This window comes from Triturus cristatus, chromosome 2_1 (assembly GCF_964204655.1).
Source record: "Triturus cristatus chromosome 2_1, aTriCri1.1, whole genome shotgun sequence".
Taxonomy (NCBI): Eukaryota; Metazoa; Chordata; class Amphibia; order Caudata; family Salamandridae; genus Triturus; species Triturus cristatus.
Genome location: NC_140581.1, coordinates 87,560,419 through 87,580,528, shown reverse-complemented (window position 1 = coordinate 87,580,528; position 20,110 = coordinate 87,560,419). Strand labels below are relative to the sequence as shown.

The following is a 20,110-nucleotide window of genomic DNA, read 5'->3' as shown; positions in this document are numbered from 1 at the left end:
AGTTTTCCCCGGCGTCTTCCAAAGACGGCTCATTGGCGTTGCCGCGCCTGCAGTCTTTGCCGGAAGGTCCTCAGATTCCACATTCCTACGCCACCCCTCCTCCTACTCCTCCTTTTCGAACTTGGCCTTCCCTTCCTTCGATTGGCCTGGGGGACGGCCACCTTAGTTTGCAGCCGTCGCCCACCAAGGAACTGCTTTCCCCTCCACGGGGCCCAACGGAGGCCGGTGCTGCTTTTGCTTGGGCTGTTTCCATGGCGGCGGGGATCTTGCGCATGGACGATCCAGCTGCCCATCAGAGTTATGGGGGTCGGGAGCTGATTCTTCCCTTTGAGGCTTCGCTTCACACGTCTCTTTTGGGGGCGGCCTGCCACGGGTGACCCGGTGCCACAGCCGCTTCTGCACCACCACCGTCCTGCACCGCATGACCTTGTCTGTCTTTCCCTCCACCCCTCTACCAGGGGCCCTCTTTTGCAGACTGCCTTTCCCTCCCTGCCATCGGTGTTGTCCCCTCCATCACGCGAGGCCCGCTGGTTGGATTCCTGGGGGCGCAATATCTTAGCCTCCACCAGTGCAGCTTTGCGGGCCCTTAACACTCTTTGTGTTTTGGCAAGGGCCACTTCTTGCTTGTGGGACTCGGCTGAGTCCCTTATGTCTGCCGCTTCTCAGGAGGGTGCCTGTGTTCATCTGAGGCACCATGTGTTGGATGGCCGGGAGCTGGTGTCCTTTATTCTTCGCTCGGCTCTGGACGTTTCGAAGGTGCTTGGTCGTACCATGGCTACTTCTGTGGCCATTCGTTGCCATGCCTGGCTCCGGGATAGTGTGTTTCAGGAGAACGTGAGGGAACGGTTGGTGGACCTTCCCTTTGATGGCCCTCTTTTGTTCCACGCCCCTGCCGATTCTGCCATTCAGAGGTTTGTTGCGGGGCTTGCCCTCCTCCTCCTCCTTCTCCTCAGTGACCTGTGGGTCGGTCTGTGTGAGGGAGGTGTTCTTCCGTTGTTGTACTGGGGCCTTGTACCGAGTAGCCCTGGTTGTGTGCTCTGTGTGGTTCATGTGCCTTCAGGTCCTTTTGTTAGGTGTTTGGTGCTGTTGGCTGCTGGTCCGACCCCTTTTTTGACTTGTGGTTTTGGCTGTTGGTAAGCCGTGTAGGCCCTGAGTTTAGGCCTTCTGTCTTTTCGCTATTGGCTGATTGGCAAACTATCTGCGTTTTTTTTCTCCGCAGGATCTTCTGTTTGTTCTCTGATGCGGAAACGTTTCCTAAGAGGGTAATGGTAGCTATTATATAGCTTTCTCATGTGCTGGGGAGGTGTAGTCGTCCTTCGGACTTCTGCTCTCCGTGGTGTCACGGTATGTCGCAAGTGCGATCTTCTTGCTGATGGTTTTGGAGTGGCTTGCGTTGCGCCCCAGGCCTTCCATCGCCTGGATCGCTGTGTCCCGGGCCTGGTCCGGCCTGCTGTCTACGGCCTTCCGTTGTCGCGGTTTTGCGCTTCTGTCCTTCTAGTTTCTTTCTCCCTAGTTCCAATTCATTTGGGGGTCAGTGGGTGCTGGCCTCTCTCGTGGGGCGTGTCCTGGCCCTTCTTGGCCCCTCCTGGCCTCTGCCTTAGGCAGATGTTGTAGGAAGGTGGATATCTGACGATGGTTACCCCCAACCTTTTGCCTAGTGTCTAGCTGGTTTTTCGACTTAGTTGGCCTGAGATCCTGCCATTCAGGGTCTCAGGCTGTCTGCTCTCTCTTTAAAATGGACTCCATGTACCCTAGGTACATACCCAATTGGTAAGGATCACCTTATTGGACTCTGTACAGTGTACCCTAGGTACCCAGGGCATAGGTGTACCCTAGGCCTCCCAGGGGCTGCAGCATGTATTATGCCACCCCTGGTCTGGCCTTCCAATCAGACACAACTGGCTGATCACTCAGCTGGGGCAAGGTCGTGTAATCACCCCTTGCTTAGATATAGTATACCTATATCTACCCTTGTATATAGACACATGTGTACCTATCAGTCACTCCTATGGCAGGCCTTAACAATCCTGGAGGCAGAGTGCTTGGTAACATGTGAGATGGTGCTCTAGCATGAGCTGAGCCTGTCTGCAGCTTTCGGAACCATGTCCTTATAGCTGTTCTATGATATAGCCTACCATATACTCTTAAAGTACCTTATAATCTTAAACGGTTATGGTAACTATGGTTTGGCTTTATCAAAACATGTCGTGTAAGGTGTCTAACACTTTGGAATAATACCACTATACCATTTCTGGTGATGAGGATATTATTCCTCCCTTCTAGAGGGAGAGACATGTTAAAATCCTACTTTACTGTTTAACTCTCACCAAAGCCTCAGCATCACAAAATGGATGCTGCTGCCACAGACACAAGTCTGACCTCCTGCTGCTGGGAGCCCTCCCAGCCAGGGAGGCCTGGACAATAGGTTTCCTGCTTGGGGAGGTGCTAGCACCTCCCCAGACAGACTTTAGTGTATTGGGGCAGGGAGGGCTGAAAGGAATGAGACATGCCTGGGGCACACAAGGTGCTCCATGCATAGTCCAGTTCAAACCGGTGCTGGGGCACTCCAGCCCCAGCTCTGGCGCGAAACTGGACAAAGGAAAGGGGGTGTAGCCACTCCCCTTCCTGGTCCCACCCATAGGAGGGACCTTGCAGGTAGCCCGGCCCACTAGCCCAGTATATTAGTAGCTAGTTGGGCCCTGCTAGAGTAGATTATCCTGAACCTGCAACTTGAACAGAAACTCTGGACCTTCGACATTCGACGAAAGAAGAAGACTGAAGAATCTCCCTTGTGGCCAAGGAGTGGTCACCCTGTGCGAACAGGCACCATCAAGAGACTTACCCTTTGCGTTGCTGAAGTTTTACGAGGGACCGACTGCAGAGCCTGACCAGAGCCTTGACTTCCAGACTTCTCCGACCCTGATCCACATCCACAGCCGAGCTGAGATCCGTGGAGGCGATGAGAGACGTGGGACCGGCTACCTGGGTAAAGTGGCGAGTATCTTCCAGCACAGCTTCTGAGGCACCCTCGAGGTTGTGCACCGGGGATTGAGAAGCCCCAACCCCAAGCACCATCTGCACCGAAGATCAGCCCCCCACACTCCACGAGTCCTGCGTGGGGCCCTTCTGCATTTTCCTGCTTGCCGCGTCTGCGACAACACACCTTCAATTTTCCACTGCTGGTTTGGCTCCTCCAGACTGGCTTCTGCTCCTCTGTAAAAGAATAGCACCCCAGACCTTCCTGGTCTGCACCAGAAGCAAGTCCTCCATTCTTCCTGGGTTCCGCTTGCCAAGGCTTGGTGAGTCCTAGTTCGACTTCGACGCCGCCGACAGCACGAGCCTTCGTGGGACAGCTCGCCTCCTGGTCCTGGTCGTCCTCGACGTCTCCTGGTACCCGTGGCTGCTGCGACAAGCTTCACCTCTTCACCTGCAATCTCCCGACATCTCCTTGTTCCATCCTGGTTCCACGTGGTCACTGGCTAGTGACCCAGAATCTGTCCCTTCTGCTTGCAGGTATCCTTCCTTCTTGATCCCGACCTTGGGATCCACCGGACACTCTTCACTGACTGCCTGTCAGCATCTTTCCTTCAGGCATCCATAGGAGTCGACGACGAAACCCGACGCAAGTTCACACCTATGCACCCGCAGCCCGTGGGCTAGGTAACTTGGGTACTCCGGTGCTCATCAGGGTATTGACTATCCTAGTGTCTAATTCTCAAGTCTCGACTTCCTAGCTACTCCAGAAGTGTCCTAAATCTTATTAATTCTAAACTGTACTATTTCTATCGATTATACGCATTACGCGTGAGTGTTTCCACTCTGCACCTGAATCCCGTGGGCCTCCCACTTCCTAACTGTTGGTAGGGTAGTGTAGCCCCAGCGATTCCCTAGGCCTAGGCCTATCCTATTTCCGTGACAGTGGTCCTTATACCACTTACTTAGTATATGGTTTGCGTCGCCCCTAGGGCCTAACTGTATTACTTACCTGTGTGACTTAATGTATGCTTAAATAAGACTGTGTTGTACTTAACTCGAATCTCATAAAGAGTGCTGAGGGTTTGACTAGAATAAATACACTTTATTTTATATATATATATCTGTTGTGGTGTCCTTTCATTTGGTATTCAAAGGATTACATATGGTATAACAGCTGGCTTCACATGCCATTCAGAGTTTAGCCTAAGACTGCTCTTGTCCAAGCTACCACTAGGATAGCTGGTCTATAAGGTTGACTTTACAACCAATCACCATAAGGGTTGTTTGGACTGATACAGGGTGTACACTAGAATTAGTGACATCATATATCAGGCCAACTTCTCACAGATGTCTAGTTGGTCCTGGGTGCACTGTTCAGTGGTGTTGTCTGCTGCTGGCTGTTATGCCAGTGCAGGCCTGTTTATTCTGCTACACCATTGTGGCCTTTGATGTGTACTCTTGTGCCTTTCTTCTTCCGTCTGCACTGTTGGCGGTGGAGCTGTCCCTGCCTTGTCCACTGCTTACGGCTGGGGTGTGTTCAGCTCTCTTCTGTCACTGTGTCTGTGTTTCTTCAGGGGGGCCCTGCCTCTGGTTCTACCTCTTCTCCCTAGGGGGTTGAGGTGGTCCTTGTGTTCCTTAAGGCTTTTCAGGTGCTGTCTGCCCCTGCGGGTGTTGATCAGTTCTCCCTTGGTGGGGCTTAGGATATCCTGGCCTTTCCCTTCTTGTCCCTGTGACATGTCCCCTGCTGTGGCTCTGTCTCTCTCCGGGTGGAGGGGTTCTCTCGCAGGCCCTCCTCCCTTCTGGGTATGGCTAGGGTATCTATTCTACGTTAAGGAATCTGCGGCTAGTAGTCTCTATCAGATGTACAAGTTACTTACCTTCGATAACAATGTATCTGGTAGAGACGGTTCTAGACGCAGATTCCTTCACGACCTGCCCTTCCTCCTCGTTCTGCGAGGACCCTCTGCTTGGGTTTCCGCAGTCGCCTCCCTCCGGCCATACTTCCCTCTCGCTGGTTAATCTCCAGCGTGAGGGCCTCCCTTTGCTCTTCCCTTTGTGGTTAGTGTTTCTGGTTCCCTACCGGTCTTCTTCTTCAGGGGTTCTTTTACCTGTCCTTTGGCCTCCTACTCCTTTCAGGGGTTGTGGCCTTCCTTGACAGTGTAGTCTGCGGATGGGTTACCTGTCCTTTGACCTCCGGATCCATTCAGGGGTTGTGGCCCTCCTTGACAGTGTAGTCGGTGGATGGGTTACCTGTCCTTTGACCTCCGGATCCATTCAGGGGTTATGGCCCTCCTTGACACTGAGGTCTGCGGATGGATTTTCTGTCCTTTGACTTCCTGCTCCTTTCAGGAGGTATGGCCATCCTTGGCTGTGTAGTCTGGGGTTGACTTGCTGTTGCTCCTCTGTTCCGGGCTTGTGGCCCTTCCCTTTGTGGTTGTGATTGCCGACTCTCTCTCTCTATCTCTCTCTCTCTTTCTGTCATGGAGCTTTCCAATGCTTGTGCCTCCGGGATGGCTCTTGCCTTGTCTTGCAAGGTGGTTCCACAGAGTGGTGCTTTGTGCTTTTCTTGCTATGGCTTTGCTGCTCTGGTCTTCTGGTGCTTTACTGCCACCTGGTGTTTTCGCTTTGGCTTGCACAGTTGTTCCTCCGAGTGGTGCTCTGCTCTTTTCCTGCTCTGGCCTGCTGTTATCGCCTTCTGGTGCTTGGTGACGTCTGGTGATGTTTCTCACCTTTTGTTTTTCTCACTTTTATTTCTTTGGTTTTTCGCACACTGTTCCCATGCTCTTCTCATTTTTGTTGTGATGGCTCCGCGTTTTGGCACGGAAAAGTTCTCCGAAGCATACTGACGTCGGCGCGCCGGGGTCGGGCTTATGTGACCTCGCTGACGTCTTGCCCGCGGAGGACGTCGGGGCGGAGTCGTAAGGTGCGGCCCCCCGGCGCGCAGAGATGCTGGGCAAGAAAGTTTTCCGTGTCCAGTTTCACACCTGGGGATAATTCTACGTTAAGGAATCTGCGGCTAGAACAGTCTCTACCAGATACATTGTTACTGAAGATAAGTAACTTGTACTACGAGGCCATGCGCTGCGTATTTTAGCGGGCTGACCCTTCTGCTGTGCCTTTGGGCCCGCAGGGTCGGAATTGGCCATATCGGATTTGACGCCGTCGCTGGTGGGCCTAAAGGATCTGATTCTGGATCCGGGTCGATGCCAGTTATGCCTACAAGACGTTCCCCGGTGTCGGACCCAAAGTTGGTGCCTTGGGGGCCACCGACGCCAAACCGGTGGCTGCAGTCCCATCTTCATTCCCAACAACACTGAGTCGGAACCTCGTTGCTCAACGCCAATAGAACCCAGAGGTTCTATGTTGTCGCCTGTGCATTTTCATGACGTAACAGGAGAGGACTGGGAGAGGTCTATGCACACTTTAGTACACCAGGATGAGTCTGCAGAGCAGATGGACTGGTATGAGGAATTTGAGGAGTCCAGTCCACACCAGGATGAGTATGCAGAGCAGATGGACTGGTATGAAGAATTTGAGGAGGACAGTGGACTGGACACTTACCCAGATACTGGCATGCTCTGCCCGCCAGACTGAGGTGTGGGACGGGACAGTGCGTTGTGAGACTTACGAACAGTGCCCCTAAACCACGATATGGTCACAGGTGTCGAGGTCAGCAGGCAGCGAAGTCATCGGTGAGACCATGGCGGCGAAGTGAAGCGAGGTGGTGCAAAGTGCAGTGCCCACAGATCGCGGTTTACGGAGCAGCTTGGTGGCGGCAGTCGCTGTGTGAGTGAGACCAAGGTTGTGGTGCCAGGAGCGGCGGTGCCCTCTGCGGTGCCTTCAGGATGCAAAACCCGCAGCGTTGTCGGTGGCTTTCCCCCTCTGTGGCAAGTGAAACAACGGTTCTAGAGGCAGTATCCAGAGGTAAGTGAAGTATTTGCTGTCCCTGAGACTTCGTGAACAGGAGGCAAGCTCTATTTCAAGCCCTTGGATATACTCAATAACAAGTAAAGAAATTTCAGTCCAGTCCTTTTACTGCCTAAGGCAGAAGCAGCAACTGCAGGCTAACCCAACAAAGCAACAACACAGCAACGGGGGACGACTACTCGTAGCAGTTCTTCCAGCTCTTCTTCTTGGTAGGTTCCTTGTCTCCAGCGAGTACTAATGTTCTGGGGTCTGTGCCCCAATATTTAAACTGCTTTCCTCTTTGTTCTCTTGTTGTGTAGTTCCTAGGAATCCCCTGGACCTGCGTGTTTTGGATGACCTAAACTGAGGGCTTGGTGTCCAAACCGCTTCCGGACACCCCTACAGAATATGTCAGCCGATAGACCAGCTAGCTCTACTGTGCCTCTACCACCCCCTGTATCTTACAGTGGTGTAGGATGTTTCTGGCAACCACTGAACAGGACAACACTGATTCCTCATGGATCGTGGAGTACAGTACTTTTCGCTCAGTCACTCGTGCGCTCTTATTCTCAGAAAATACACAGGATGGCAATTAGGACGTTTCAATACGTATTTATTGGTCCAGCATCATTTTTGTGTAAAACATATTTGCTGTGACAATCAGGAGGCAGAAGCATACGAAAGAGATTGCAAGTACCAATATAGTAAATACATTTCTACCATAGTGCTAATAAAATGAACAAAAGCAGTTCAGATAAAAACAGTAGCACTTGCATAGTCTTAAAATGCGTGCCCTAAGTAATTTGCCTGAATGTACCTAGCCTAGATATGTAGGTGTAGCATGTATATGTGTATATATATATATATATAGCCAATAATCCCCTAGGGAAGAACCAGCCCCCTCACCTGATGGTTGAGAATGAAGGACCCTATCTCTGCTTTGAGTATGACACCCCACAGTCAGACCGCTGCATGTTGAAGATTCAGCATGCAGGACCCTGTGTCAGCTTGGAAGGAATTCTCCTCTAATTTGCAGGGGAATATAAGGGTCTTGTATACTAGAGTGGTCACTCCAGAGTTTCTTCTAGAATCAATGTTTTGAAAACAATCATAAATGTTTTGAAAACAATTATAAGTGTTTTTTCCAAACAAATGCAATCATGCACAGCGGTTTGTTGGCCAAGGATGAAAAAATTGGTGACCCTTTACAGAATAATTATGCAGTGCCTGTGGACATGTTTATATCAAGTACAGAGATTATGATAAACTCATAAGAGCCTGGTGTGTTGAAGAGATAGGAGCAAGCTACTACTTAAAAGGTCACCTATTCATAACCTTATGGCGTGTGGATGAGACAATGTATTTAAAAAGGGATACACATGACAGGACTAGCCTAAAGGACATGACACTCTGGGGTAGAGAGTGTCTGTGCTTAGTCTAAACCAGTTTGGTCCTCTCTGGCCCAGCTTCCCAGCAGGAGGTAGAGACAGCATTGTCCAAGGAAGACAGGGCCTATTCAGGTGCAAGAAAATCTCCTCCTACTACTCTTAAATACAGCCCAAGGCTATAATAAGCAGCAAACACCGGCGGACCGCAATAGCCGCACCTCATTGCTATGTTCCTCTTGTAATTATCCGAAAGTGATGAGAGTTGGTGTGCACATGCAACTCCTGTACCTGCCGTTGTTTGGTGCAAACTGCAAAGTAGAATAGAAACTGTACAAGCGTGGAGTGGTGCACTCCAAAAGTATCTTTTCCAATAAATAAGACTGACCAATTCCTTTATGTAAGGCAATCCTTTATTTTAAACGTCACCAGACAACATGAGCTTCAGCCAACGTGTTTCGTTCATTAAGATAATGAACTTCTTCAGGGCATTAATGGCTTGAAACCGGATGGAGAGCCGTGGTTCTTGGTTTCCCAAATGTTATAATTGTAGGATGAATAGCGCATTGTGTTGATGCTCTATAATGTCATCCACGAGGAAGCGTGGTGATCAGGCGCGTTATACTGCATCCTGTGAAGGCCTCCTTAATAAGGACCTGGTTGCGTGAACCTTATGTGCTGTATGTCGAGTCCCGGGTCGCCAGTGTGGGATTGTCTAACGCAGCCCAGGCCCATTCAGGTGCAAGGAAATCTCCTCCCACTACTTACTCTAAATGCAGCCCAGGTCTATTCAGCCCTGCACTGACTCATCCAGTAAAGCGGGACACATCTTGACCCCCCTCTCCCCTCCGCCCCTCCCCCAGTGGCTGTCTGAAGAGAATGCGCATTCCCAGCCCCATTTCACTCATAAGCCAGACAGTCAATCTACAACCCCGCTGAGGCACACAAGATGGCTTAGCAAGAAAATACCTACTTTCTAAAAGTGTATTTTCAAACACAGAACATACTGTTCAGACATACTTGTAAAATGTTGAAGAGTATTCCCCATTCTATCCTACGGGACTGATAGCCTCTCAACAGTGAAACACTAAATAGACTGTATTTCACTGTCAGGACATGTCACACACACCAGTACATGTCCTTCCTTTCAAATACACTGCACACTGCTCATAGGGGGACTTCTGGTCTGAGATCTGCTCATCCCCAGTAGCTCCGCTGTGCTGTTCCTTGCTGCTGACCCTCACCCCTCCACCTGGTAGGTTCGAGGCCGCTGTGCTCTGTTCCATTGGTAGTGTGCCCCCATTGTTGCCTGCTTTTGGTTTTTGTCCTGTCTGCCTGTTTTGCCGTTTTTTGACTGTCACTTGTGATTCGCTGATTTTTGCACGTTTTTACCCTCAGGTTCAGTGCCTGTTCACCGTGCCTGCCGCTGCTGCTCATGTAGCCCCTCCCCCCTGCCGGTTCCTGCCCCCGCCTTCCAGCTGCCCGTCCCTCCCCCTCCCTATTTGATGCCGGCCGCTGCGTGGTTGTGCCGCTGGCGCGCTGAAGGCGTGCCAAAGGCAAGCCCGTCTACGACCCAACCGCAACCAGCGGCAGGGACCTTGGCTCTCCTACCATCCACCGTTACGACTCAGCTGTCCCCCTCGCTCTCAATCCCGGAAGAAATAACAACTGCCAGCAAACCATGCCAAACACAACCCGCGGCCAATTCTCTGGCTAGACACTCACCACAACTCCGGCGGCCAACAACGCCGACACCCTAAGATGTATCCTCCTCAACGTACGCTGCCTGTATATAGACACCGTGGAAATCTGGAACCTCCTGGACACCCTCTCACCCGATGTCGCCTTCTTTACAGAAACCTGGACCAATTCATCCTCCGCCCCAGACTTCGCCATCGCCATCCCAGACGGATACAAGATCCAGAGAAAGGACCGCCCCAACCACGCGGGAGGAGGCCTCGCCATCGCCCACAAGAACTCCCTCCGCCTCTCCAGCGACACCTTCCCCACTGCCGAACACCTGCACTTCCAGGTCCAGACCAGCCCCAACTCCATGCTCTGCAGCACCCTCACCTACAGACCCTTTGGCCGCCGGGCCCTCTTCGCCAACTCCATCACCGACCTCATTGCACCCCATGCCATCGCCTCCATGGACTACATACTCATGGTTGACCAGAACTTTCACCTCGACAACCCCAGCGACCTCCACTCCATCACCCTATGAGACAACCTCGCCAACATCGGACTGAAACAACTCGTCACCTCACCGACACACAAGGCAGGACACCCCCTCGACCCTATCTTCTCAGTAGGAAACAGCGTCCACTTCAGCCATACCACGCAACCCCCTGGACCGACCACTACTGTGTGCACTTCAGCGTCGACAAGCCCAAGCCGCCAAAACCCGCTCCACGCCCGCCGCAAAGGAACTGGAGCAGAGTCACTGAGGAACAGCTCAACTCCACCCTCAACCACATCACCCCCACCTCTGCAACTGACGCCAACCTCGCAGCCAGGGAATTCCACACATGGATCACCAACTGCGCAGTCAAACTCGCCCCTCAAGGCAACGCCAATGGACAATGCCCCAGGACAGGCGCCTAGTTTTCCACAGACCTACAAGAAACCGGGTGCACATGCAGACGCCTGGAGAAACAACAAGACACCCAAAAACGTCACCTACAAGAACGCCATGACGGAATACCACCAACATATCAGAACCACCAAAACGCCCTTAATTCACAACAAAATCCTCGCCAACTCCAGCAACTCTAAGGAACTTTTCAGCGTCATCCAGGAATTCACCAACCCCCTCCCCACCCCCCCCTCCACCCCCTGCGAAGCAATGGACATCACCCCTTCCCAGGACCTCTGCGACATGCTCCGATCCTACTTCCACATAAAGATCAAAAACCTCTACGACAACTTCAACAACCACACACCTGACCTCGCAACCAGCCCGCCACCCGGCAATGCCAGCCAGCCCACCATCTCCTGGTCACCGGTCGTCACTTCTGAAGACACCACCTCGACCATAAAAGGCATCCACTTGGGAGCCCCCACAGACCCCTGCCCACCACACATCTACCACAGCCGCCGCCATCGCACCAGAACTACGACTCATCATGAACACCACCTTCGAGACCGGCATCTTCCCCGACAACTGGAAAGGCGATGACGTCAGGCCCCTGCTCAAGAAGCCTACAGCAGATCCGACGGACCTCAAAAACTACCGCTCCATCTCGCTCCTCCCCTTCGCTGCGAAGGTCGTGGAAAAACCGTCAACGCAGGATTAACAAGGTTCATCGAGGACAACGCCATCCTCGACCCTTCGCAATGTAGATTTCACAGCAACCACAGCACCGAGACCGCCCTACTTGCCGCCACAGATGACATCCGCACCCTCCTCCACCAAGGGCACACCGCAGCCCTGATCCTACTCGACCTATTGGCAGCTTTCGCCACTGTCTCCCACTGCACACTCGCCGCCAGACTTCATGACGCCGGCATACAAGGAACGGCCCTCGACTGGATCCAATCGTTCCTCACCGGCAGAAGCCAAAGGATCAGTCTGCCACCCTTTCTGTCCGAACCCACGAAAATGAACTGCGGAGTGTCCCAGGGATCATCGCTCAGCTCTACCCTCTTCAACATCTACATGGCCACCCTCGCCGCCATCGTCCATCAGCACGGCCTCAGCATAGTATCCTACGCTGACGATCCCCAGCTCATCCTCTCCCTCACCAAGGCCCCCACCACAACCAGACTCAACTTTCAGGAAGGAATGCAGAATGTCGCAGCGTGGATGAGCAACAGCTGCCTGAAGCTCAACTCGGAGAAGACAGAAGTCCTAGTCCTCAGGACCACCCCGTCGGCATGAAACAACACCTGGTGGCCTACCGTCCTCTGCAGCCCCCAAGGACCACGCCAGGAATCTTGGTATCATTCTCGACTCATCCATCTCCGTGAACCGACAGGTCAACGCTGTCACCTCAATCTGCTTCAACACCCCACGCATCCTCTGTAACACCTTCAAATGGATCCCCACCGACTCAAGGAAGACAGTTACCCACGCACTCACTACAAGCAGACTGGACTATGAAAATGCCCTCTATGCTGGAATAAACAAGTCTCAACTCCGCAAGCTCCAGACAATACAAAACAGCGCCGCCAAACTCGTCCTTGGTATCCCTCCCCACGAGCACATCAGCCAACACCTACGGAACCTCCACTGGCTCCCCGTCGAGAAGAGAATCTCTTTTAAAATACTCACCCACGCCTACAAATGCCTACACAACACCGGCCACCAATCCTTCAACGACAGAATTAACTTCCACGTACCCAAAAGGAACCTCCGATCCGCCAACCTCGCTCTCGCCGCAACCCGCCGCAACAGAGAGTCATATCAGGGGGAAGAGCCTTCTCCCACATCGCAGCCAAGACCTGGAACGAGCTCCCGATTGACATCAGACGTGCCCTCTCCCTGAACACCTTCAGGAAGGCACTCAAGACCTGGCTTTTCAGCTAAACAGAACTGCTGACCTCCCCACCCCGCGCCCTGATTGATTGATTGGGCCTACATTAGGGGTGATTCACATGTACTAATATAGAAGGTTAGGGCTTGGCAAGTGGGTGCACTTGCCAAGTCGACATTGCAGTAAAAACTGTGCACAGACACTGCAGTGGCAGGTCTGAGAAACCTTTGAAAGGCGGCTCGTGTTTGTGGCACAATCACTGCTGCAGGCCCACTAGCAGCATTTGAGTTACAGGCCCTAGCACTCTCAGTGCACTTTACTAGGGACTTACCAGTAAATCAAATATGCCAATCATGGAAACACCAATCCATAATACAATTTACCATAGAAGCACTTGCACTTTAACACTGGACAGCAGTGAGAAAGTGTGCAGACACTAAACCAGTCAAAACCGGGAGGTCAGAAAGCAAAAAGACAGGAGAAACGCTGGGAGATGCCAGGTCTAACAATGACCAACTCTTTGTGGGCTGCGTGGGAGCTAAGAAAGGTCATGTCGTGCAGAAAAGGACTATGTCCCACTGAGTTGTTCTCTACATTAAGATCTGCTAGACCCTGGCTAAGAAGCAGCCCCCTGAGGGATTAAGAGCTCATTCCACCAGATAAAGGCTGCAACCATGGCATTTGCTCGGGGTGCCCCAGTCCTGGACATCTGCCAGGCAGCGACATGGGCGTCTCTGCACATGTTTGCCAAGCTCTACGGCCTAGACAGTCAGGTCCGCAGAGACAGGCATTTTGCAGGACGACTTAGTATGAGCAATATGTCCGTAGCCCACCGCCAGGATGGGATGGCTCGGGCATCTATTCTAAGGTAAAGAAACGGCAGCTAGAGGTCTTTATCACTTACCATCTTGAACTGCTTATTTGTTAGAGACCGTATTTATCTGCAGATTCCTTACAGACCCACCCATGCCTCCCTACTCTGCGGACTTATTTGTTAGGGCTAGGGTTACTCCCTTTTCAGGGCCCTAGTTTTGACACACACTTACGCCAGTTACTTCATGGGTCTGAGCTTCTGGTGTGGAAAAGTGAGAAGTACTGACGTCTGCATGCCTGGGTGGCGCCTATATAGGTGACCGTGATGTAGCCAACTACATCACGCAGAGCCAATTGGAGCCACCCGACGGCACGCGCAAGGGGTGCCACTCACGCAAAAGTTTTTGGATCCAGCCTGACACCTGAGGTGTAAGGAATCTGCAGCTAGATATTGCTTCTACCAGATAATGCGTTACCGTAGGTAAGTAACTTGCTCTTAAGACATTTATTAGCTGTCATTTCCTTCTCTGCTACACAGGTGGAGTAAGATAGCTGGTATGGTCCCATAGCTGGGAACTGGATAAGGGAATAGCATGCAAACATTACTCTCCAGCCCTTTGCCAGGCCAGGGAGGGGCTAGAGAGTGAAAATCTGCTGTTGAATGTGTTGCACTTCCAGTACCCTAGGCCAGAGCCGGTAGGTAGGTCATAAACTCTGCCCTTTAATTTCTAGGTAGTCCAGGAAGGGTTAAGGGAGAAAATTAATTATTTAAGCCCTGTCCATCCGCCATTTTATGACGGAAAGAAGGCGGCGTTGGACGATGCTCTGGACACGACTTGTTGGACAGTGCTCTGGACACTGAAAAGTTGCAATTTGATTCAACCGAAATATGAGTTCAGTGTTTTTCTGGTGACCCTAGTTTAGAAGCGAAAAGCAAAATGTGAACCTCGAAATGGCTGATGCAAAAAAAAAAAGCATCTCAACCATTCAGGTTTGGTTATTCCTTCAAATTTGCGTTTCTGAACTGGTTCATGAACCAAATTAGCAGCATATAATTTAAACATTCTAATGCTAATATTTGTAAAACACCTTCATGTACTTATGGAAAATCCTAAAGGAAAACAAGCAAAGAATCGTCCAGTAGTTTGAGGTATTTTGCAGGGCGTGACATGACTGCAAGAAGCATCGGAAGATCTTTCTTAGCGGTGGGACGACTAATTTTGTCTGAATATTTCTTGCACATTCTTCAAATGAGGAAAAAGTTATTTTCTTATTGATTACTGGTCTGGGCTATAACTGCAGAGATGCTGTTTCTGATTGTAAGATTGCTATACATACTCTTTTGCTGGGAAGTGACTTACTGAACTTCTCTGGGAATACAAAAGAGTTCAATAGCTATGCAACAGTCTATGCTCTGATTGGATAGCAAAACTTGAGCAATGCATCCAAATCTCACCACCTTCTGCCATCATATTGAATAATTGTTGCAAAGTTAAATCTAATATTGAATATAATATGGAAGATGCTTGATAAGTAAAATGTATTTTTATTTAATTCTCTAGTTTCCAGTTTCGTATTGATGACTGCATCAAACAGATGTCTGAAATTCTGTGCCACGTTAAAGGAACAGGGAATGTCCCAGCCAGTGCCCGGAATACTGTTGCACAAGATGCAGACAATGTGTTGCGACCCCTCATGGACTTCCTTGATGGAAAGTAAGTTTAGAAGAGTAGTCACTGCATTGTTGTCACTGCATAGAAGGTGTGGGGAAACTCTAATTTGGTTCTATACCATCCTAGCTGATTTTTAAACAGAAACAGTTCTCAATTGTTAAGAACTAAAGTGTTTTTCAAGTAAATTCCTAACTCAGTTTGTGCCATAATGTTGATTCTAACCCCAAACCTAACCATATCCCTGCACCCTAACTCTATAACTACATCTAAACCTAAACCGTAATCCTAATAATATTTTGAAGCCTTGCATTTTGCCTACTTTGCTGTATCTGAACTTCAGTAGCATACATTTTATATGCTTTAAAAGAGACGCTTTTAATGATGGGCCAGTGAGGTTTGTTACTGTTCTTGTACGGTAATTGGCTGCAAATTTGTTGTATTTTGAGATGTCAGGTCTTTAGTAGTAAGGTAGGCACATCATCACAAGACAGATGCTGTCCTCTATTGAAACATCCCTACAAGTACAAATCTCAAGAAAGATGATGTCCTCCATTGAAACATCCTTCCACATTCAGAAAGGAATTTCCATGTAATAATAATTCTTTTTTAAATTGAAATTCAGTTCTAATGAGCAGCTTTCGTAGATGATAGATTGTCACATTTCTTGCATGTTTTCTTGTGTACACCATTTTGAGATAAACACAGCTCATTATATTGTTTTACAACTTAGTTTTGGTTTCTGTATGTTTCTGCAGAGTTGCGGCCAGGGGGTGCCATGGTCACTTAAAGTTTAATATGGGTGTTGCTGTAGTAATACCTCATTGGGTATTATGGGCTGGGTATGGGTTGACCTCTATAGCCCACTTACTCCACATCATTTCATTACTGTTCAATCGTGAGGTGTGCAGTGAGGCATTTTAGAGGTTCACTACCCTGCATTTCAGGTGTTTTAGTGACCCTCCACAATACATGGCTCCAGTTTAGAGTAGGTGTAGCAAAGTGCCCCTTTATGCACAGTAACCCCCACGTTTTGCCTAACATCTGATGCAACCTGACTTGGTGTGCCCTGGGTCCCTGCCAATCAGACTCCCAGAGCCTGTATTCTTTCCCCAAACTTTACCTTTGTACCCACAAGTGGCACATCCTTGGCCACAGGTTAGCCCCTTGTAAAAGGTACCAAGGGTACCAATGGCAATGTGACCAGGGAAGGCCCTCTAAGGGTTGCAGCACCACACTGCCGTTGCAGGCTGTGTGTTTTGGTGCAGAGAAAAATTAAGAGCCGACATGGCACACATCCCTGTGTGCCATGCCCACAACCCACTGCATGAGGCCTAGTTAAGCCATCCGTCTAGCAGGATGCGCTAGCCTCAGGTGAGGGCACAGTGGCATGAGCCCTGTACCCCTCCAGTGTCTTAGTCCATTCTTAGACATTGTAGGTGTAGTAAAGCCATAAAGAGTATACGGTCTGGGAGTTGGTCATTACGAACTCCACAGCTCCATAATGGCTTTACTAAAACCTGGGAAGTTTGGTAGCAAACGTCTGAGCACATTAAACCCACACTGATGCCAGTGTGGGATTTAATATAAAATGGACTCCGAGGGCATTTTAGAGATGCCCCCTGAAAAAGACCAGCCCTGGTGTGGTTCCTGAGTGGCTGCCCGCCATTTACCACCACCAGACAGGTTTCTGGACCCCTGGGTAGAGACCCACCGCTCTCTGGGTACAGAAACAAAGCCCATCCTGGGCAGAGGTGTCATGCCTCCTCCCCCAGGATGGGCTGGGTCTACGAAGGGGAAGCTTCAAAGGCTGACCGCCTTTGTGAACTGTCCCTGCGTTTTTCTACCCCCAGCAACTGGCTCCCACCGGTTCTGCCCCACACTTTGGGCGGGAGAATCAGCAGGAAAAACAGGCTAGGAGGAGAGGTGTGCCCACCTTTTCCGACCGCACCCCTCAGGTTGAGGAGGCGTGGTGAAGCAAACATCTCAGTCCCCTTCATCTTGAAGATGAGAGGACCCAACCAGTCAGGAATAGGCTCATACCCACTTCGCACTGGAGGGTGGCACATTAGGGGGTGTACCCACCCCAAGGAAGGGACCTATTGGTTTTGACCTATGAGAAAACTTCTAAACTGACCCACTTTGTTTTAATATTGGCTGAAAGCTCTTCTTATAGAAATGTCCCCCACGACAAATTCCTACAACATAATTAATACATACAATTGTATTTTATTGTGTTTAGAAAAATATATTTTTTATTCTTTCTTCTTTTACAATTTTTCACACATATATTAATTTTTTCATATTAAATGAACATTTATATATTTACAATCTTAATATGGAGATTATCCGGACACAATTTGAATCATTAGTCATAACGCCACAGAACACCCATCAATACCTGCATTCACACATCTCAAAGCTCTACTATCACACTAACATTCATACAACACAAACATTGTGAAAAAAGATTGTTTTAAAACATGTATGGGATCCTATATCATTCTGAAAGAGACAATCGAAAGTTAAATTCCTTTTTTGCAATCGATTCTGATCCAGTTCTTGTCAATGTCTCTGGTAGGATTCCCTTGTATCTAGATAAGGTCTACCGTTTCGGTGGACATCGTATTAAACCACTTTCATCAGGACCAAATATGTCTTAGATCAATGTCAACAAAACCGTGGACATGGGGTTATCTGAGTGATTCTGTATGATTCTCCTCCGATGGATGCAGATGCACCACATGTAGCATACAGGACCATATATTTATATTTAAAGTGCATGATGGATCACAAATGGCGTCTTCACACTGAGGTGGTGCAAGGTCTCTTTCAGCAGTGGGGATGGCCTTGGTTAGATCTGTTCACCACCGAAGAGAACGTGCAATGTCAGTAGTTCTGCGTGATGGAATTTCCAAGGCGGCACTTGCTCGGTGACACTTTTTGTCGCGAGTGGAATTGCGGCCTTCTATATGCCTTTCCCCCAAACCGCTTCTGCCCAGAGTGCTGAAAAAGATCAAGCGCGACTGGGCCCAAGTCATTCTTGTGGCTCCGAACTGGGCACGAAGAGTCTGATATCCCGAGCTCTTAAACATGGCCATCGATCCTCAGATCAGACTGCCTCTTCGGAAGGATCTTCTGTCGCAGCAGTAGGGGAAGGTCCTCCACCCGAACCTGTCCAGCCTCCACCTTCTTGCGTGGAGATTAAGCGGCGACAGTTGACAGCTTTTGACCTTCCTCCCGAAGTCTGTAATGTCATCTTGGCAGCCAGGCGTCCCTCCACTGAAATGGTATATGCCTGTAGATGGAGCAATTTTGTGGCATGATGAACAGCAAAGGCTGTGGATCCCCTTTCGGCCCCTCTTTCAGAGGTTCTCCTCTTCATTCTTTCTTTGGCCCAACTGGGCTCTGCTCTGGGCACTCTTAAAGGCTATCTTTCGGCCATTTTGTGCGTTCTTCACCTTCCTGATCATCCTTCTCTTTTCAAATCCCCTATTGTAAACCGGTTTCTTAAGGGCATTACTCCTCCTTCTCCTTTCGTAATGCCTCAGTGGGACTTGAATCTTGTACTTACTTATGTATTCTCCCTTTGAGCCACTACATAATTGTCCTCTTTGTCTTCCTTCGTAAAAGACTGCTTTCCTTCTTGCCATCATCTCTGTTCGCAGGGTGAGTGAGCTTCAGGCTCTGTCGTCTCAGCCTCCCTTTCTTACTGTTCATCCGGACAAAGTGGTCCTTTCTGTCCATAGTGGTTACCTCTTTCCACATAGGCCAGACCATCACATTGCCCACCTTCTTCCCGCCTCTGACCCTTCCAGAGAAGGAGGAGAGACTCCACCGTCTGGACCCAAAATGTGCACTGTTCTTGTACCTTGACCGCACTAAAGAATTCCTGGTGGACATTCAACTCTTTGTGGGTTATGTGGGCACCAAGAAAGGTTGGGCAATGCACAAATGTACCATTTCTCGATGGGTTGTCCTACGCATCAAGATCTGTTATCCTTTGGCAAAAAGGAACCTCCAGTAGGCTTGTGCTCCTACTCCACCAGGGCAATGGCAGCCACTATTGCTTTGGGACGTGGAGTTCCGCTGGTTGATATCCGCAGGCAGCCACGTGGGCATCACTGCACACGTTCACTAGACATTACTGCCTGGACAGCCAAGTCCGGAGAGATGGCTTCTTTGGCCGTCTGTTCTCCAGGACTTTCTGGTGTGAACTTAGTTTGCAGACCCACCACTGGGGTTGGTATTGCAGCGGTATCTATTCTAAGGTAAGGAATCTATAACTACAGTCTCTTTCAGATGAGCAAGTTACTTACCTTCGGTAACAATGTATCTCTTAGAGACCTATGTAGTTTTAGATTCCGCCCCACCCATCCTCCCCATTCCGCGAACTGACTTCTAGGGATAGGGACTCCCTTCTCAGGCCCTAGTTATGTGCACCAGTGGTCAATGTCTTGCATGGCTCTACTCTTCTGGCATGGAAAGTCGTGTCAGAACTGACGTCATCACACAGGGGCGGCGTCTAAGTAGACACCGCAACGTCATCCCGGTGACCATGATGCCGAAGACAGACGCAGAATAGATGGATGCCACCTATCGACGCTCAGGAGTACTGCTACAGAAAGATTCTCCACATCCAGTCAGATGCCTGGGGGTAATGCTAAGGTAAGGAATCTATAACTACATATGTCTCTTACAGATCTATTGTTACCAAAGGTAAGTAACTTCCCATTTATTTCAGGATTATGAATTTTCTGAAGATTCTAATAGGCATAAAATAGCAATTTCTGGTGCGACAGAATATTAGTAAGCCATCAAGCCATTGAAAAAAGAGTTGTTTATACTTGTTTAACTTATAATTCTAGGTTTTACTGACTGTTCT

At 49.8% G+C, this 20,110-nt stretch overlaps 1 protein-coding gene across 5 annotated transcripts in view; it reads left to right on the top strand.

Annotated features, from left to right (window-relative positions):
• Positions 1-20,110, top strand: part of UNC13B (unc-13 homolog B) — a 2,660,654-nt gene that overhangs the window by 2,434,725 nt on the left and 205,819 nt on the right. For all 5 annotated transcript variants that reach the window (XM_085628130.1, XM_085628129.1, XM_085628128.1 and 2 more), the window contains one exon: positions 15,118-15,270. In XM_085628130.1, the coding sequence (XP_085484256.1) occupies positions 15,118-15,270 (153 nt within the window). The remainder of the gene's footprint in view (positions 1-15,117; positions 15,271-20,110) is intronic.